The following is a 16,893-nucleotide window of genomic DNA, read 5'->3' on the forward strand; positions in this document are numbered from 1 at the left end:
GCATCTGGATCAAGAGCAGCATTTCTCACCAAGGCCTCGTAGATCTGGAAAGCCAGGTGGACAAGAGCTGCCATGCAGCCATTGTGCTGCCCGTGTGTCTGTAAGCCCTTCAGCACACTTGCGAAGAACCAGGACACGGCATCGGGCAGAAGGTTTCCTTGAAGCACCTGGGGAAAAGGCAGTGTCAGCACGGAAGGAGGATACTGACACATGACTGCCTTTCTGCAGCAGCTTGGTCTGCCTGAGGGAGGTGCCCAGGGGTGAAGCAACCACGCTTCTCACCATATTCAAGAGCTTCCCCTCCCAACCCTGCCAGAACTAACCCCTTCTTCCTCCTAGAGGTACCTGTTTGAGCAGCGGCCAGCAAAGCTGTGTTGTGGTTCTTTGGCAGGACAAGGTGTCTTTCCAGGAGAGGGATGTGTAGGCAGTGATCAGCAGCGCTGTGCAAACATCCTGAAAAGTAGTCAGAGAAGGAAACCAGTCAGAGGAACTATTTCTCACCTCCAGGGTTCAAATGTGAAGGGAGCCAAGAAGCAATCCAGGGACTCTGCAGGAGCTCCTCATGGCTATCTTCTGAGAATCCTGCACGCTGCTGCTCCAGCTGAAGGTGCTCGAAGACACCCATTGCCATAAGGAACCAAGGTCAAGCCCTGGAAAGGCACTGGAGCACTCATCAGCTGCTACTCTCGAGTCACTGCAAAACCTTCTGAGGCATCCACAGCAGAGGAGGAGGACAGGTATTGGGATGACAGCACCTGCACAGTGGGTTGTGTTCACACTGCGGCTCCTGTGCCAGCTCTGGCCGATTTTTACAGAAAAACAGAGCTGCTGGGTGAAGTTCTTCCCAGTGAAGGCTGGAGCACAGGATGGAGGCAGAGCATTGGGGGCTGAAAGCCCAGGGCCTTGCCCCTAGAAGAGCTGAAACACTGTAGCTGCATATTACACTGGATCCCAACCACCATTTGCTTTATGGCTTCTGCAACCATTAACAAGGCCCTTAAAAAAACTATGTATGTTCCTGAGAGAAGATTCTCACACTGGGGAATGCTCCAGCAGCTCAGCAATCTGTAGCAGTGTCTGGCTGCACCACAGGCAAGAGTGACACAGAGCACACAGAAACAATGATCTGAGCCTGCGCTCTTACCTCTTGTGTCATCAGACACTTGCCGAGCTCAGTGAGCTCTGCGCTGGCGGGGGGAGTCACCTCCGTGGCCATGGCCTCATCATCTGCAGAGCAAAGGCAACACTGTGAGCGTGGCCTCCCCAGGACTGAGTAAGACATGGGGGCACCATGAGAGCTAAGCTGGGAGCCAGCACACAGGATCAGTACGCTGGCTCCCCAGAACATCTCTCTCCAAGCAGAAAGCACCCATCCTCTGTGGGGCAGGAAGGGCACCCAACTAACTACCTCCAGCTCTTGGGAAGACTGCTCATATCCCCCTTTTCTTGGTACCTTAAGAATTAGCTGCCCCAACATGCTACCTGTGAACTCCACAACACATTTGTTCCTAGGCTAGACCAGGTTTTCCTGTGGCCCCAGGCACACTGGGCAGGACAGAGCTGAAGGTTTCTTGCCAAACCTATACCCCTCACCTAGAACTTCCAGCAAAAGGCCAGCCTCACCCTCAAGAAATGCTTGAAGAAATGGGAAAAGTGCTTGTATACACCAAGAGTGGGAAAGGCAAAGGTAGTCATTTACTCACCATCTCCATCTACAGCAGCAGTAGTGTTATGCTCAACACCTTTCTTAGAAACACAGCAAACAGCTGCAAAAAGAGTTGCAGGTCAGAGGAGCAGAAAACAGAAGATGCTACTTCAGAACACGCAAAGATTATCCTAAGAGTGTGAAGGGCTCACAGCTGCTTCAGGCTCCCCCAGCTCTTACACAGCACCTGAAGAATCTGAAAGCCCAGTATAAAAGGCAAATACTGCACTGCCTGTAAGGCCGAAGCATCCCACCCACAGCATCCTCCCATAGCGGAACCGGCTGCATGGTGACTGCTCCAAACTGCTGAGAACCAGAAACATACAAAACCATTTGAAGCCTATAACCTGAGAACCCACCATCTTAAGGCAACAAGGCCAATCAAGAAAGGAGATAGAAGGTTGAGGATCTGTAATCTCTATGCAGAGTCCATTTTCCCAGCCTCTCTGCTCAAAGCCACACTGATAAAAACATGATGTTGGAGAAAGGGAACACAGAGAAGGGAGACTGCTTTGGCAGGGGGGAATTTTCCCTTCTGTCTGGCAATGGCCAGCAACAAAACTGCTTTACATTCAGGCTGCCCACAAACTGATGTCCCATATTGGGCTCCAGGGCATGGAAGGGGAGAACCCAGATTCCAAAGGAGGACTGGATTCTACAGGGATAGTGCCAAAACAATGGAGCCCTAAATGCTGAGAAAACAGAAGGAAGAAACCCCCTTCTCAAGGTTGTTAACTGATTTCTTACTAGGTTTTAGCTAAGATTTTGGCAGGGTTAACTGTCTCACACCTGGCTTCTAAGGATTATGTTAAATAATACTGGCCATTATAGTTAATGTTTATTGCACACTGGAAATTCCTGTTATCCTCTCCAGGGCAAACTTCCCAAATATCCCAAGGGACCTAGCTTGATTTCACTTACTGATGAGATCCATGACTTCTCGGGTCAGCAGCCTCACCAGCTGTTCCTCAAGCATCTCCTGAGACTCGGGGTTGTCATCGGCAGCATCATCCTCACTGAGGAGAACAAGTTTTAATGTGAAGGGAGCCAATGCCTTAAAGTATCCCCTCTGCCCAAGCATAAGGAACGAGTCACCATCAGGGTCAACAACGTTTTCCAGCCCTCGCTGTAAAGGGGCACGTAAAAGGCTAAAGCTCCACCCCACTCCCCATTTCCCACACACGCCAATGGGTGGAAGCTTACCAGAGCATGCTTCGCTGGTTGATCACCTGCCATTTCTGAGACAACCTCTGTCCAAGACAAAAGAAAAGACTCAATACCTTCCTAAGGAGCCACGCGGGACACAAGGCAGAGGCCCAAGTGATAGCTGCTGATAGAAGTGCTATCACTAAAGCTGACAGAGCTTTAAACAGCTCTCATGCCAAGACCTATTTTGAATGGGACAGGAACTGCTACCAACTGTGCTGAAGATGCTGTGGCTGTGCTGGCTGTAAGAATGTGAGTGAACTGTCAGGAAAATGAGAGGACACAGGCAACAAAAACCCCACAAAGATTCTCAGGACTGAAGGTTGAGGAGCTAAGATCCATAGGTTTGAAATCACAGGAACGGGTGCTGCACAACAGCCAGGGTTCAACACACTGCAAAAGCCCTCCCCCAAACAGCATCAAAATCATTAAGCATCGAGGCTCTGCCCTTATCTCTGCTGGCTTTGGAGAAACACATGTTCTTACACATTGCTGCCAGCTGCTACAAGGAGTCCAGGCTGCCAAGGAACAGGCATAGAACAAGGCGTTTTCTTACCATGTGCAGATAGGTAAAGAGTGGTCCCAGCATGGGGCAGACAAGGGTTTCGTAGTATTCTGAAGGGCAGGAGAGTACCAAGGGCTTCACAAACACACCTGCACAGGCCAGCTAAGGAAGAGATCCAGCACATATGGCCAGCTGCCAGGGAGACTGCAGCACACTGCCCAAACCAGCCCATTCCCCTGGGAGGCCAAGCGACAGGCACCTCAAACCCCACCTTCTCACAGCCCTGAATTAACAGGTGTTATCTCTGTACAGTGAGAGCATGAGGTATTCAGCCCCTTCCCCAACAGTTCAGGTGAGAAAGCCGAAGGTGCTTAGCGCCCATATCCTAGATGTGAGACTGAATGTCCATCCCTGGAAGATGGGTTGGGAATCCCAGATGGTCTCCCACACAAGCACAAAATCTACTCAGACACCCTACTGCCAAGCTCCTACACTGCCCAAGCCCCCTAACCCCCCAGAAGACACTATCCGCCTCCCATGGTGCCTCCAGGATGACACAAATCCTTTGCATTTGTTCTCTCTGACCCCATGCACTGCTGTTTCTGCTCGTGCCCTCCTAGGCTCACACCTCACCCACTCCCCGTGTATATCTATATCCCTGTTTGTTTACCCCCTCAATCACCCTTCTTTGGCTTGGCCATACTGAAAACCATGCAGGTTTTTAATTTATGTGTTCAAAGCCTCCCTAGCTGGCCCGAGACAGGGATGGAAGGATACGGAGCATGGGCCGGAGTCTGTAATCAGGAATGTTGTTGAGGTTGATGAAAGCTGAGCTGAGGAGTTGGGTGGCAAGACCCTCAACAGTGTAGAAATCCTGCTGCATGGAGGGGCCTGCATTTCCCAGGATGTGGAAACTTCCAAGAAAAAAACAAGTTAGTTGCAAGTCTGCTAGATACAGGTACCATGCCTCTGGCCTGCAAAGGCTACAAGTGCTATCATCTTGAGATCAGATAGCTGCCATGTTCTTAAACAGATTTTAGCAGGAATTTTAGCAGGGTGTCTCTTTTTTTTTTTTTGGTCTGGGATACATGCAGAGGGACAATGAATTAAGCATTTAAGCACCAAAAATGCACTTTCAAGTGCTGATGTATCCTACCACATGATTTAAAAAAAGTAGTAAAGAGACAAACTAGGCCAGGGTATCAAGTAAGTGATCCAATCCCACTACCTAATTGCAGAAAAGCTAAAAATAGATCCACATTTTGAAGTACTTTTTCCAGCAACATGAGTATGTGGTAGGTTACAAGCACCAAGCATAGTTTACCACTGCAGCTCCTACTTGGACGTTATAGGACACAGCTCACATGAGAAGTCTAACCCCAGAAGAAGTCGGCACCCAGCAGTAGCCTACTGCTCCAGTTGTGCGATGTCTGACTCTGTGTGAGATATATGGTGCTCTTACCAGTTGTCATAGAGGGTACAAAAGAAGCCCTGCATCCTTTCTAAGACTGTTTTGTAAACAGGAGAGTCATAAAGCTCCAGCAGAGGCTGAGGGAGACCTGTGGGAGAGAACAAGCTTTAGCTACATTAATGAGAGAACATGGTGCCCCCTCAGAACATGCTGGGAAGGCCCCAGCCAGCTTGACAGCAACAAGGGACACACTTGGCAAGATCAACATGCATCCAAACGGGAAGAGGTGCAGCAACCCTGGGGCAAAACCTCCCTCAGAGGTCAGCCAGGTTCAGGTTGGTTCTACCCAGAGCAGAGGTGTTCCCACTAAGATTGCCACAGCCCTCTCATTTCTCCAAAACAAAACTTACTGGAGCTATCAGAACCCAGTCAGAAGCAAAGCTGATGGTTGTGCAGCTTCTCTAATAGCCCATCTCATTCACCTCTGCCAGGACATGCTGAACTATGGTATTAAAAAGTTCAGAGCAGAAATCACAGCAGAAATCACTGCTGCCTTAAATGCAGTGGTTCACAAAGAGAGAATTTATAAACAGGCAAAGAAAACACCTCATTTTACAGACAGGAAATGGAGGTAAGAAAGACAAAGCAACTTCCCTGAAATATTTCCCTGTCTGAATCGGAAATTAAACCCCAATTTCTAAAGTCATGGTCCACATTTTATCTACAAGGCCACCCACTTCTACTTGGCTGGGAAGGCTTCTGTGTTCATAAGCTCTGTTTTGTTTTAAGATAGTCCAAAAGCCTCTACCTAATACACAATCTGGAAACAAACGTCAGGGCCATACTGCAGGACTTCGCTCTTGCCGTCCAGGAGAGGTCTTTGCATCAGCACTCAGGGATCCTGCTGAGCACTAATTCTGCTCAAAGGCAGACTGAAATGCCATGTTGCAGAGACCACCACATTTCACGCACCTTCATTTCATGCAGAAGAAACCAATCCGTCTGAGACCAATAACTTTTTAAACTTCTTCATTTCGGCAGGTTCAAATCATAGCTGAACTGTAAATACTACGAGGAAGCTGGCTCTCCAGTGGCACAAATTCCACTGCTATTGATGGACCACTGCCTCAAACACCTCTGAGAATCCGACCAGACATTCCTCCCAAAGAGAAGCCCCTTACCTAGGATGGCATTCTTCTCCACCTCCAGCATGTCCAAGGCCTTTGCAAACGTTTCCCCCAGCCTAGCCACCATCTCTGGCATGTAGAGATTGTTGTGAGTCCTGAAACAGAAGAGCACTTGGTTTATATACATGTGAGTCTACCCCTTTTGCCCTTGACAGTGGGATCCTCTCCTTCAGCTTGTGAACAGCTCTTCTGAGGCAGATGATGAGGAAGGTGAGACCAAGCACGTGTGCATGGGATCCCCCTTCCCCACCTGCAAAAATATTGGGGAAGCTGACCCAACAGAGACATGGAGTGATTCCACCTCATGTCCTGAATCTCCTGGCTGCCCCTTCCACTTGTTTCAGTTCACCCCACCCCTTGCAAGCACTAGCAGTAAAAACTCCCAGCAATTCTCCAGTTGATGCTGGCAACAGCTTAGTAGCTTGGCCAAAGGGATCAGAGAATGTATTTCAAAAACTGACAAGACGCGGATTCTGTAATGTCAACAGACCTTCTGCACCTAAGGCCCCTGCAGAGGGAGGGGCTGTTTCAGCTCCAAAACACACACACTGCCCCCCAGGGATGGGTCACAGTCCCCAGAATGGCAGGTGGCACTGGAGGGACTCTAGGGAGAACATCAGTCCGATCAGATGTTACTCGTGGCAGACACAGGTGCCCCCTGGACAACACATCCAGCTGGGAACAATTCCGCATCATCAGGAGGTGGCCACGGTCAGCTCTCCGCGAGGGACACCAATTCAGCCACGGGTGGCTGGCTCTTGCCATCCAGGCCAAAATGGGTCCCCTCTAAGCCAGGGTACTGACACTCAGCGCTGGACTCGTCGGGGGGTGTCTCTCTCACCTACCTCTCTCCTTTGAGACCTCAGACCTCCACTCTGGGTGTCGCCAGCTGCACACAGCACAAATCCTGCAGCCTCCTCCAAAACTGCAATGCCATTGTACCTGCTGCTAGAGGTGATCAAGGGCAACTCAGTATCTCCCCCTAGAGCAGCATTTCCCAAAGCAGGGGTGTACATGGGAATGGCTGGGGGAAGGGAGCGTGGACAGACCTCAGTATGTTCTCCAGAGTCTCAGCTTTCACTCCTGTCTTAATCATTTTTAATTATTTTTTATTTAATTTTGTTTTGGAAGGTCTATGTTCACAATCCTGGCACCCCCGATGCAGTGACGTCTGCCTCAGTTACCTCCGAAACATCAACTATCCCAGTTCTCTCTGCAAGTTTTAAATACTTCCCTGCTCACTGCATGTGAGGAAGGCAAGTATGTAAGTTTCGTAAGAAAGAGCTACACAAATGACTTCTGAACGACTCATACTCTCATTCTGGGCTGGATCTAACACCATGCAACAGGCCTCAAAGGGGGCACAAGCTGGTTTTACTTTCTCAAGAGGAGTCAGGGAGCAGCCCAGCCTCCACGATAGTTTGGATAATGTTGTTCCACTGACTCAAAAACCTGCATTTCTGCTTGAGGCTATCCTGAAACCTGGCTACTAAAATCATCTCCTCTTATATGTCTCCTGCCTGCCCCATGCCAGCGTTGGCTTTGCCTCATGCTGGGCAGAAGGGCAGTGGGGCAAACCCAAGGACTGAAATGAACCTTGAAATCCCACTGCTCTAATCTCAGCAGGATGGGCCGGTCATATCCTGAAGCTGTGGTCATGGTCCTTAGTTGTTTCAGAGTCCTTGAAGCATTTCCTCAGGTTGGACAGGTGGGAGGGCTGATATTCACTCGATTCAAGGCCTGTCTCCCTTAATTCATACTTGAGCAAGGTCCCAGTGGTAACGGAGAGAAAATGGCTCATCAGCTGCTCCCCGTGGGAGTTCAAAAAGCATCCAAAAGCCCTCGTATATGATGAAGATGTAGCCCCTAGGCATAGGCATGTTCCGGCTGAGGCTCTTGGCAGTGAGTGGCACTCCTGGGCATCCCACACACACAGGAGAACACGGAAAAACAAACTTTTAGAGACATTTATGCTTTAGAAAAGCCAAGCAAAGGATATGGCCTTGGGGGATTTTCAGCGATAGTCACAGCTCTGCTGGAAAAAACATCTGATGCTCAGGGAGGTGGGCTTGAAGGCCAGAAGATGAGTCCTTTAGAACAGTCCATGCTTGAAAAATCTTTATCCAAAGCTGGAGATGTCTACAATGAAAATGCCTACAGCATTCATGTCTATCCAACAATTCTTTCACCAGCATTAATGCCTTAGTAATGTCAGCATTGCATCAAGAGGAGTTCCAAAAAAGCCTCTGTCCATGCAAAGCATTTGCTGAGCCTGACCAGTCCATTTGTAACAAGACGCAAGCAAATCCCAGCACAATAAAAGTACCCAGCCAACCAGTTCATGCAGCCACTGACTCCAGAAATGTGCCTTTATCTAAAGGTGGCAGGAGATCACGACTTGGGTTTAAATTCATGAGAGGGCAATTTAAGCCAGAAGGTAGAAAGCACCTAGGTGAAAACAGGTACCACAGAGGACAGGAGAATCATCACTCAAAAAGCTGCAAGTAGTGATTAACAAAGCAGCCTCGAAATACTTTGGTAAATACAGCTACCAAAGACAGAGACAAACATGGGTAGGCACAAAAAGATGCCACTTAAAACTACCCTACTTTCCCTTGTTACCTGGACTCCCTCTCATTCCTCTTGGCTCTTTCATCTCATCCATGACCTACCCTTCCAGCTATTTACCCTGGAAGAGACCCAGTGGTTTCTTAAGAACATTCACTGCTTCTGTCTGCAAACACATCAGAATGCCATGCAGTATCCAGAGAGCAGCAGACACAACTGCTGCTGCAAAATGCCTTTTTTTGCATACCAGTGCCCAACTTGGTGCTCAGTTCAGCTCTCAGCAGGACCCATGCTGCTGCCATCTGCAGATTTGCTCACATAGTAACCTGTCAGGACTTCCACATCTGCTTCCTGCATAAGCACATGAGCAACACTGGGCCTTGCTTATCCCCCCAGAAAGCTGCCTAATGGCACAGAGCTAAGGGAAGCAGCCACCCCTAAGTAGTAATGCAACTATGTTCCTGAAGGCATCCTCAACAAAGGCTTTCCTGTCAACCAGAGTTCCTCATATCCCTGTACTTCCTACCTGCTGACAGTTTCCACAGTTTCCATATTCTCTTGTGTAATATGTATTAAAGAGAGCCTGAGGAAGCAGCACATGGAAAAGGCACTCAAAGCCAGCAAAAAACACACCAGAAGCTCCACAGCACAAGCTCCAACTTCTCTAGAAAGACATAAGCATCATCAACATTTGCAATGAACTGAGCTTGCAGTTGTCACACACAGAGGCCTCCACATCCAGCAGCAGCCAAGAAAGGTGTGAGGTAGAAGATCTACTGCTCTTAACACATCATTCACTGGTTCTTGTTGGAGCATCCAGCCCTTAAGAAAAGCCTGGATACCTCCGAGTGAAGTACAGGCTGCTCCATGTATGTTACTACAAAGTGCTTAGAGAAAATTTTGCTCTGCAGGGAAGATGCTTGAACACCACAGATGCATTATTCAAAAAGCAGCCAGGGAGCCTCTTCCTTTAGGCAGATGGGAAAGCACTGGCAACAGAACATAGCTCATGTGTTTTCCTGGAGGTGGTAAACAAGACGGCATAGATTTTCTTCTTCTTTCCAGGTAGTGATAGAGTTTGACAGTAGTTTCCTAAGCTGCCTGTAACACACATCCAAGTGTTTTTAATTATGTGTAAGTTCCAGCAAGAAGAGCAATCGCACAAGCAAAAAGTCTGTCTGCTGCAGCCTCTTCAGACCCTGGGCACTGGCTTTGTTGGTTTCTCACAATATGGAGCGTGTTCCAGGCTCTGGAGGGAATGGCATGAGGCTACTGCTACTCAGGCAACTCCACTTGTCGATAGGATCTTCAGCCTTCCAGGCTAAAACCACTTCAAGCACAACTCCACAGCTCTAACAAGATGGTTCGACCCTGCTCACTGGCCAAAGTACCACCTGCTGTGCTACACAGAGCTTTGCTAGGGTCAGCCAAGGCAGCACGTGCCTGTCCTACCTGTTCAGCATGTTACTTCTCACTGGAATGAGGACAGTCCTGAGCTCAGTGACTACCAAACATACCTGACTAGACAGAGCCTGAGTAATAGTGCCCCTTTCCTCACAGACCTGGGAGCTGAAAAATCAAAGTGGATCTGAAAATGCTCTTTCCCAACAGGCTCCTGCCAAGGACAGAGCCTCAAGATTTCACGTACGTAACACGTAGCATTACCTCACAAAACTGCCCCATAAGCCTGGCAAAATCCCAGTGTCAGCAGTTACCCTGAGGCAGATTCCTCCTTTATAATTCTGGGAACTGGATTATTCAGGATTCTCTTTTTCTGCCTTCTCCTGCCCCCTTCTCTGGCTGCCCCAGATGTACACAACGCCAGCGACGTGCAGAGAGGCACTGCAAGATAGCAACAGCCTGAGAGTATGCATCCACTGATTTCAATAGCAGACAGTGCTTCAGGAGGCTGGTGTTCATGTTCAGCAAAACCAGCTTAATTTAACACTGAAGACAGCACAACGCAAACAGGATGCGATGAGAGCTGGGACTGCCCTGGTGGTGACTGGAGAGGTGGCCTTGCAGGGGCTGAGGGCAGAGCAGAGATGTTAGTCGAGAAACGATTAACTGGGTGGCAGATTTATAGCAGTGGAGGTGGGGGAGGCAACCCCAGCCCAAGCTCCCATTGGCTTTGATGGACTCTTGTAGGCCAGGCCAACGAACATTCAGAAGGCTCCAGTTTCCCCAGTGCCATTCCCCACTGTGAACAGTCAGGAACAGTACTTGGGCACCTGCACCAGCCTGTGTTCCTGCTGGCTTCACTGGGTGAACATGCTCTGAGCATTCCATGTATTATCACAGTTCAGCTTTCACAGATTCTTAAGTCAAAATAAACGATTTCAAGTCAACTTGACCCACCTTATAAGAGCAAGTAAATTGTCGAGCAGCTTCAGGACTTGTTCAGTGCAGGGATTACGGTAGATTGGACTTCCACTGGGCATGTATCCCACCAAGAATCCTCCAGCTTTTGCCTCTTCGGGAGCAGCAGGCCAACGAGCTCGTTTCACAACTCCCAGAATGGTGTACACGCAAAAGCTTATCTGCAGGAAGAGATGTGGAGAAAGCGATTTTTGCCACAGAACGACCTGAATAAATACGTTTTCAGAGGAACCCATCATCAACCCATCTCAAAGGGATGCTCTACAGTGAGCCTACTCTGGCAACAAGAACAAACTCCACTGGGTTTGCTGCTAAGAAAATAAGAGCAAACGATCGTGCTATGTTCCATCATCTTCAGCAACCCTTGACCAGGACAGGATGGCCTAGGAACTCGCTCTTAGAGAAAGCGTCAATGCATATGGTCTCATAAGTATGCAACCAACCAGGTAGGTTACCCTCTAAGAGGAAGAGTCTACATCATCAGCTCCTGAGCTGCTTCATGTGCTGGGATGAATGTAGAGATCTGTGATGACACAGTAATCAAACTGCATTAGCTCCAAATCATAAGCACAGCTCTGTGGGCTGCATTTCAGTGTCTTCTGCAGACCTAAAGACAGCAACTCCATTGCAGTTTGTCCAAGAAGTGGACACATTTCACCAACAATTCAAACAACACAAATCACCTCAGATGAATTTTAATTATATTCCATGCTGCAGTTTCAGCATGACACTTTCCATACTGCCTGGCTCGAAACTCTGAAGAGAAATTTACTGCACCGTATTTCCAAAAACTGTGTTCCAAAATCAAACTCTGCCACAGAAAGAGTGGGGAACAGTGTGCTTCGCTCTGCTAAATAATCTGGTTTTGCATGGCCTGCATTCTCATTGATGTAGCTTAAAGAAGCAAAAGCCAGTCTGTTATTTTGCAATTAGTTGAAAAACCTACTGACCTGAACCCAAAAGATGATCAGAAAAGATCTTGTGCATATCCACAACGGAAATGGGGGATGGAAGGAGGCAAGTCCCATCTCGCTAAGGATTTCACCTCTCCTGGTAATGATACTCACTCTAGAGCGGTTCAGACCACTGGGATCTTCCAGGACTGGATCAGCAATTTTGTTGTCAGCACCCACATAGGAGATAAAGGCTTCAGGATCCGAGAGGACTCTGGCAGCAACAAAAGACAGCAGTGGGGATCATTGTTTGTGGCAGGGAATTTAAGCAGAGCTTTGCACTGGCAATGAACATCTCAACAAACAGAGTAGGCTAGAGCCTAGCTAGTGCTCCACACCATGTGGGAACATAATAAAAAGCACCAGAAACATGTGCACTCTCCAAATGTCTGCAGTTCCCTTGGGCCATGGGGACCTAAAACCTTTGAATCTCTTATGAAGATAGTCCTGCTTGGAAAGCTTTTGCATGCCGAGCTGCCCAGGGCTGCAGCACACCTCAGCTTTAGTAACGAGAGCTCAGCTTCCTAGCTTCTCCTGAACATGAGCAAGGACATATTTGCTCATTTTCATAAGTTTCTCGTTTTCTGCAAATGCTTTGAGCATGCTGGGAAGAAGTGTTCCTCTACCACCTTGAATGAGTCTTACCTGGCAATTTTCGACAAAGAGCATTTAAACTCAGTGGGCAGTTCCTAAACTGCAGGAGAGCTGTTACCATGACTGCCCAGACCACAGGAGGTCCCGAGGCACCCCACCACCCTCATCTGGTTTGTGCATTACCTCTGCAACGCCTCCAGCTCAAAGCTCAGAAAAAGGACCCATACCTCTGCATTTCTGGGGAGAGCCATAAGCCAGCAACAGGAGCCATGAGCTCCTCCAGGAAAGCTTTCTGCCGCTCGTAGTCCTTGAACTGGTTACTGATGAGGACGAGGGCCTCCATAAGAGCACACTTCTCCATCTGTGTCAGAAGGAGCTCATTGGAGAGCAGCTGCTTCACGTGGTTGTACAACATCTCAAAGTTTGGCTAAAAAACACATCCAAGTGGAAGAGCATCATGCATTTGGTGTGGAGGGGGGATCACTGGGGGAGGCAGGTGGGGTGTACTGTACTACGCAGTACAGCTGGAGCAGCATGTCTACCTTACCCTCCTCTACATTGCCCTCTCCTCAGACTCAAGTTTCTCCAAATATTCAGTCTAAAAGAGCCTCTTTTCTTCCCTATCACCCTATAATTATCCTGCATCCAGCTTACTTTAGTCTCCAGAATAACCAAAATAAGCAGAGGAAATTTCCCTCTTCTAGGCAGCCACATTCCCTACAGCAGCATCACACCTCAGAATAGGTCTGGTGCTTTTGTTTGCTCACAGAAAGCATCTTGCTCCCTTGGCTCTCAAGTGCGAGACTCAGGACCCTTCCATCTCTGTGCCCAAAACTAGGTCAGTAACAATTTATGCAGCTATCGCTCTCGCTACAGGAATGGTTGCATTTCTTCCCTACACACTCTAGACACAACCATGTCTTCCTGTAACTTTCTATAAACATTAGCAAACGTGCCCTTCAGCAAAGTCATCTGAACATATTTTGTGGCAGCTCTGGGCCCTTGGCTCTTCCAGCGAGGATGTTTGGCTGGCCATGGGAACTAGCCACCTGTAGTTCAAGGACCAGTGGAGTGGGACAAAGACAAACCCACTAGTTCTTGGCAGCTACTGCAGAATGCAGACTGGAATTACGTTAACTACCATCCTCAAAAAATGTTTTTGTTTAAGCTAACAATGTCCCATGGTGCTCCCACAGTCTTAGAGCCATTCCACACAAACACTGCTAACGAAAGGAATTCACAGCTGCATGCTGTGGGCAGGCTGTTTAGTTCAGCAAGACCAAATGAAACACTGGCTCATGGATTTTAAACATGTTTGTTTTTTCTAGTCTCCTCAAGCTAATCCGGAAAACGAATACTCTCCTCTTGCTCCTATGTTCTGTTAAGTGACAGAAGTCTGGAGATTAGTTACTCCTGGTGTCTTCAGCTAAGGAATGAACACAGACCACCACAAGTGACAAAAGGGAAGTTCAGCAAACATTCCCATAAAACGAATCTAGTGCTGCTTGTATCCTCCTCCTAATTCTTTTTGCATTTAACTGATCACCGTACAAATCAACTCTTCAGGCAGAAATTTCTTCAGGGGTGGGGTGGGGAAGAAGGGAGGTGCAAGGAATAAAGCACTTTGCCATTTGCACAGCAGGAATGTTGCTTGGAAGGAAAATAGAGGCTGTAGCCAAAGAAGCTGAAGATCCCACAAAATCCAGCTGAAATTGAGGCAAGACTCTTCATGATACAGTTGCATTTACATACCAGGACAAGCTGAGGATAATCCCGACACATCTTTATGATTGAGGAGCATGCATGCCTTCTCACATTCTTCACTGCTCGAGTTCTAGGAGCCTGGACAGACATAACAAACTTCAATGCAACAAAACAAAAGTTTAGAAAAATGCAGGGATTTTCAAGAGACAAATGCATTACATACAATTTTCTGCACTGTTGAGTACAGATCAAAAAAGCATTCCCACATCTCCCATCCCAAACAATCACCCAACAAATGAATTTCCCCTGGAGCAAATTTCCACCTCAAGAAGCCCACGTTCAAACAAGCTGTACTCAGGGAGCAAGAATGTCATGGATCTTACTATTTTAAGACCCCCAAGCACTCCTTAGGCAGCTGGCAGCTTTACAGCCATCCCTCACAGCCACGTATAGCAACTACTGAAGAATACCCGCAGCTAATGAAGGGATTTCACTTTCAGGAAGGCCAGCATAGACCAGGGGACTAAGTACACTGGCCTTAGACCACACTTGTGGCCTTCTAAGTTTGTGAGCCCAAGCTTATTAGGCTGTGTCAACCAAGAAGAGATCAGTTATATCTAGACTTCCCAGCCCTTTCCAGGAGCTACACTTGAGAAGCCTACTACAGCAGAGTCTTCAGACCCAGCATGCTCTCAAATAAGATATAGTTTGATCCAACTGTCATAGCTCATTAGTAGATAATAATTCAGACGTACCTTACTTTCTTCTATAACTTCAAAGGTAACTGAAGCAAACAGCTGTGAGAAAAGGGAGGAAAGATCCAAAATCTCACATCATTTGTTAATATCTAGCAAGCATGTGTTTTGAGCTCAAAGAACAGATCATAAACTTTAGTGCAATTTCATTACAGTCAATGAAGAACTCTTGACTAAGTTGAAAGATGAATCATCAGCACAGTGAGGCCTTGAAATAAAAAAATGGTGTGTACTGGCCAGAGTGTGCACTTAATGTTAAGATTTAAGGCTAGGAACTGCAAAATTTGTGTTATTTGACTTTGTTTCTTCTTGAACAAGACTCAATCTCAGTTTTTCCGATCTTTAACATGAAGGATAGTCCTTCCCCAACAGTAACACCAAGAGGATTAACTCCTGCATGTTAGTACAAGGGCCTTGCACCACAAAAAGCCTACCTGATTCTAGCAGGGTCTGCAAGTACTCACCTTGGAAAGTACTTGTGGTAGGTACTCTGGTCGGTAAGTGACAAATGGGAAGAGAGCAGAGACATTGGTAAGCACACAGGACAAAATGAGAGGATCCTTTGTTTCAAAATTAAGGACAAGCTGCAGCAGATCTATGCCATCATTCACTGGAATTTCCTAAAAAGTCAGCAAAGGGAAAGAGGAAAGAAAAAAGGAGACAACACTCAGTACTTCAGCCTGTAGCACACATCCTGTAACTCCTAGAGCTAGGTCTCAGCGCTGCTGCTATCACATCAGGCCTCTCAGCTGAACACAACTGTTCTCAAAGCAGAAAGAAAATCAGGAGAAACTTCCGTTTAATGGCGTGCTATGTGCACTTGCTGAGGGAAAATGAAGGATGGCAACATTGCCACTGGTGGTAGGGCAGTCTCAAGATGTTAAACTTAAGTCCCCATACTGCTGCTTGCACCTCCGGGAAAGGCAAGTTTCCTCTTTCTCAGTTTGGCTCCCAATTCTCCTCTTCATTCTGTCCAACAAATTCCATGCTTAACCAACTATATCAACCCATGCCAGTAATTTACTGTGGTTCTAACAATGAACTGAAGTTCACGAGCAGCCCGACCTAATGAAAAAAGAAATCATGTCAAGCTACATAAGACTGACAAAAAAAAAAGCTTTCTGTTTTGCCTGCTGTTGAACACAAAAAGCAGAAAGAAATCGCTTCTGGCCTCCCACTCCCTGAGCAGGAGTTTCTCTCACTTAAAGTTAAAAAAATGACATAATCTAATCAGAGGATAATTAAAAAGAATAAACATGGGAAAATTCCACTTAAGCAATCCTCCTCTAGCAAAGCACATGCCAAAGCATGCCGCCTGAGTGCTCTCCTATCGCTTCTCATGGCATAGTGTCCAAAACAAAGACATGCCCGAGTAAGCCAGTATGAGTTTGGTCCCATCTAAAGAAGGGTCACTACTCTTCATAAGAGTCACTCAACATATAATCTGGGGTTTTGCATGGAGATAACTAGTTACTACTAACTTTTCAAGGACACCATAGCTGAAAAAACCCACTCCTGCCAACCGAGAACAAGCCAGGAGAGAAGGAAACAGCATCTGATACACGTACATCTTTATCCAGGGTTCGAAACATCTGGCTGATGACACTCTCCGAGAAGAAGGTCATGGCATCCCACTGCACAAAGGATGGAGAGAAGATGGAGCAGAGACCTTCGCCTGTTTTAGCTGAAATGAAGAGAACACCGGAGCTCTCACCATGCTCCTCCCCACATGCACAACAGCAGCCTGGTAAGCTCCTGCGCAGCAACATCTTAGCACTCAAGTATTTGGGACACACGGCAATCCCTGCAGATGCCGGGCAGGGATGCAAGGGGAGCAATTAAGGTGCTCCTATGTGATTTGCCTCATTCAAGCTAAGGCTCCTGAGATGTAAGTCTGACATTTGAGATACTAAAGGGAGCAACACC

At 47.5% G+C, this 16,893-nt stretch overlaps 1 protein-coding gene across 5 annotated transcripts in view; it reads right to left on the reverse strand.

The window, feature by feature from the left end:
• XPO5 (exportin 5) overlaps nt 1-16,893 on the reverse strand; it is a 29,464-nt gene that overhangs the window by 2,572 nt on the left and 9,999 nt on the right. For 3 of the 5 annotated variants that reach the window (XM_030500021.1, XM_030500019.1, XM_030500023.1), the window contains 17 exons: nt 16,536-16,651; nt 15,432-15,587; nt 14,968-15,009; nt 14,261-14,368; nt 12,736-12,935; nt 12,029-12,128; nt 10,941-11,122; nt 6,009-6,109; nt 4,879-4,975; nt 4,194-4,330; nt 3,468-3,565; nt 2,909-2,955; nt 2,627-2,721; nt 1,704-1,766; nt 1,145-1,227; nt 346-453; nt 30-167 (listed from right to left, as the gene is read on the reverse strand). In XM_030500021.1, coding sequence (XP_030355881.1) covers nt 30-167; nt 346-453; nt 1,145-1,227; nt 1,704-1,766; nt 2,627-2,721; nt 2,909-2,955; nt 3,468-3,565; nt 4,194-4,330; nt 4,879-4,975; nt 6,009-6,109; nt 10,941-11,122; nt 12,029-12,128; nt 12,736-12,935; nt 14,261-14,368; nt 14,968-15,009; nt 15,432-15,587; nt 16,536-16,651 — 1,871 coding nt within the window. The remainder of the gene's footprint in view (nt 1-29; nt 168-345; nt 454-1,144; nt 1,228-1,703; nt 1,767-2,626; nt 2,722-2,908; nt 2,956-3,467; nt 3,566-4,193; nt 4,331-4,878; nt 4,976-6,008; nt 6,110-10,940; nt 11,123-12,028; nt 12,129-12,735; nt 12,936-14,260; nt 14,369-14,967; nt 15,010-15,431; nt 15,588-16,535; nt 16,652-16,893) is intronic. The other 2 variants (XM_030500022.1, XM_030500020.1) reach the window with 1 other exon arrangement.

The sequence above is a fragment of the Strigops habroptila genome, chromosome 10, assembly GCF_004027225.2.
Source record: "Strigops habroptila isolate Jane chromosome 10, bStrHab1.2.pri, whole genome shotgun sequence".
In the NCBI taxonomy this organism is placed as follows: domain Eukaryota; kingdom Metazoa; phylum Chordata; class Aves; order Psittaciformes; family Psittacidae; genus Strigops; species Strigops habroptila.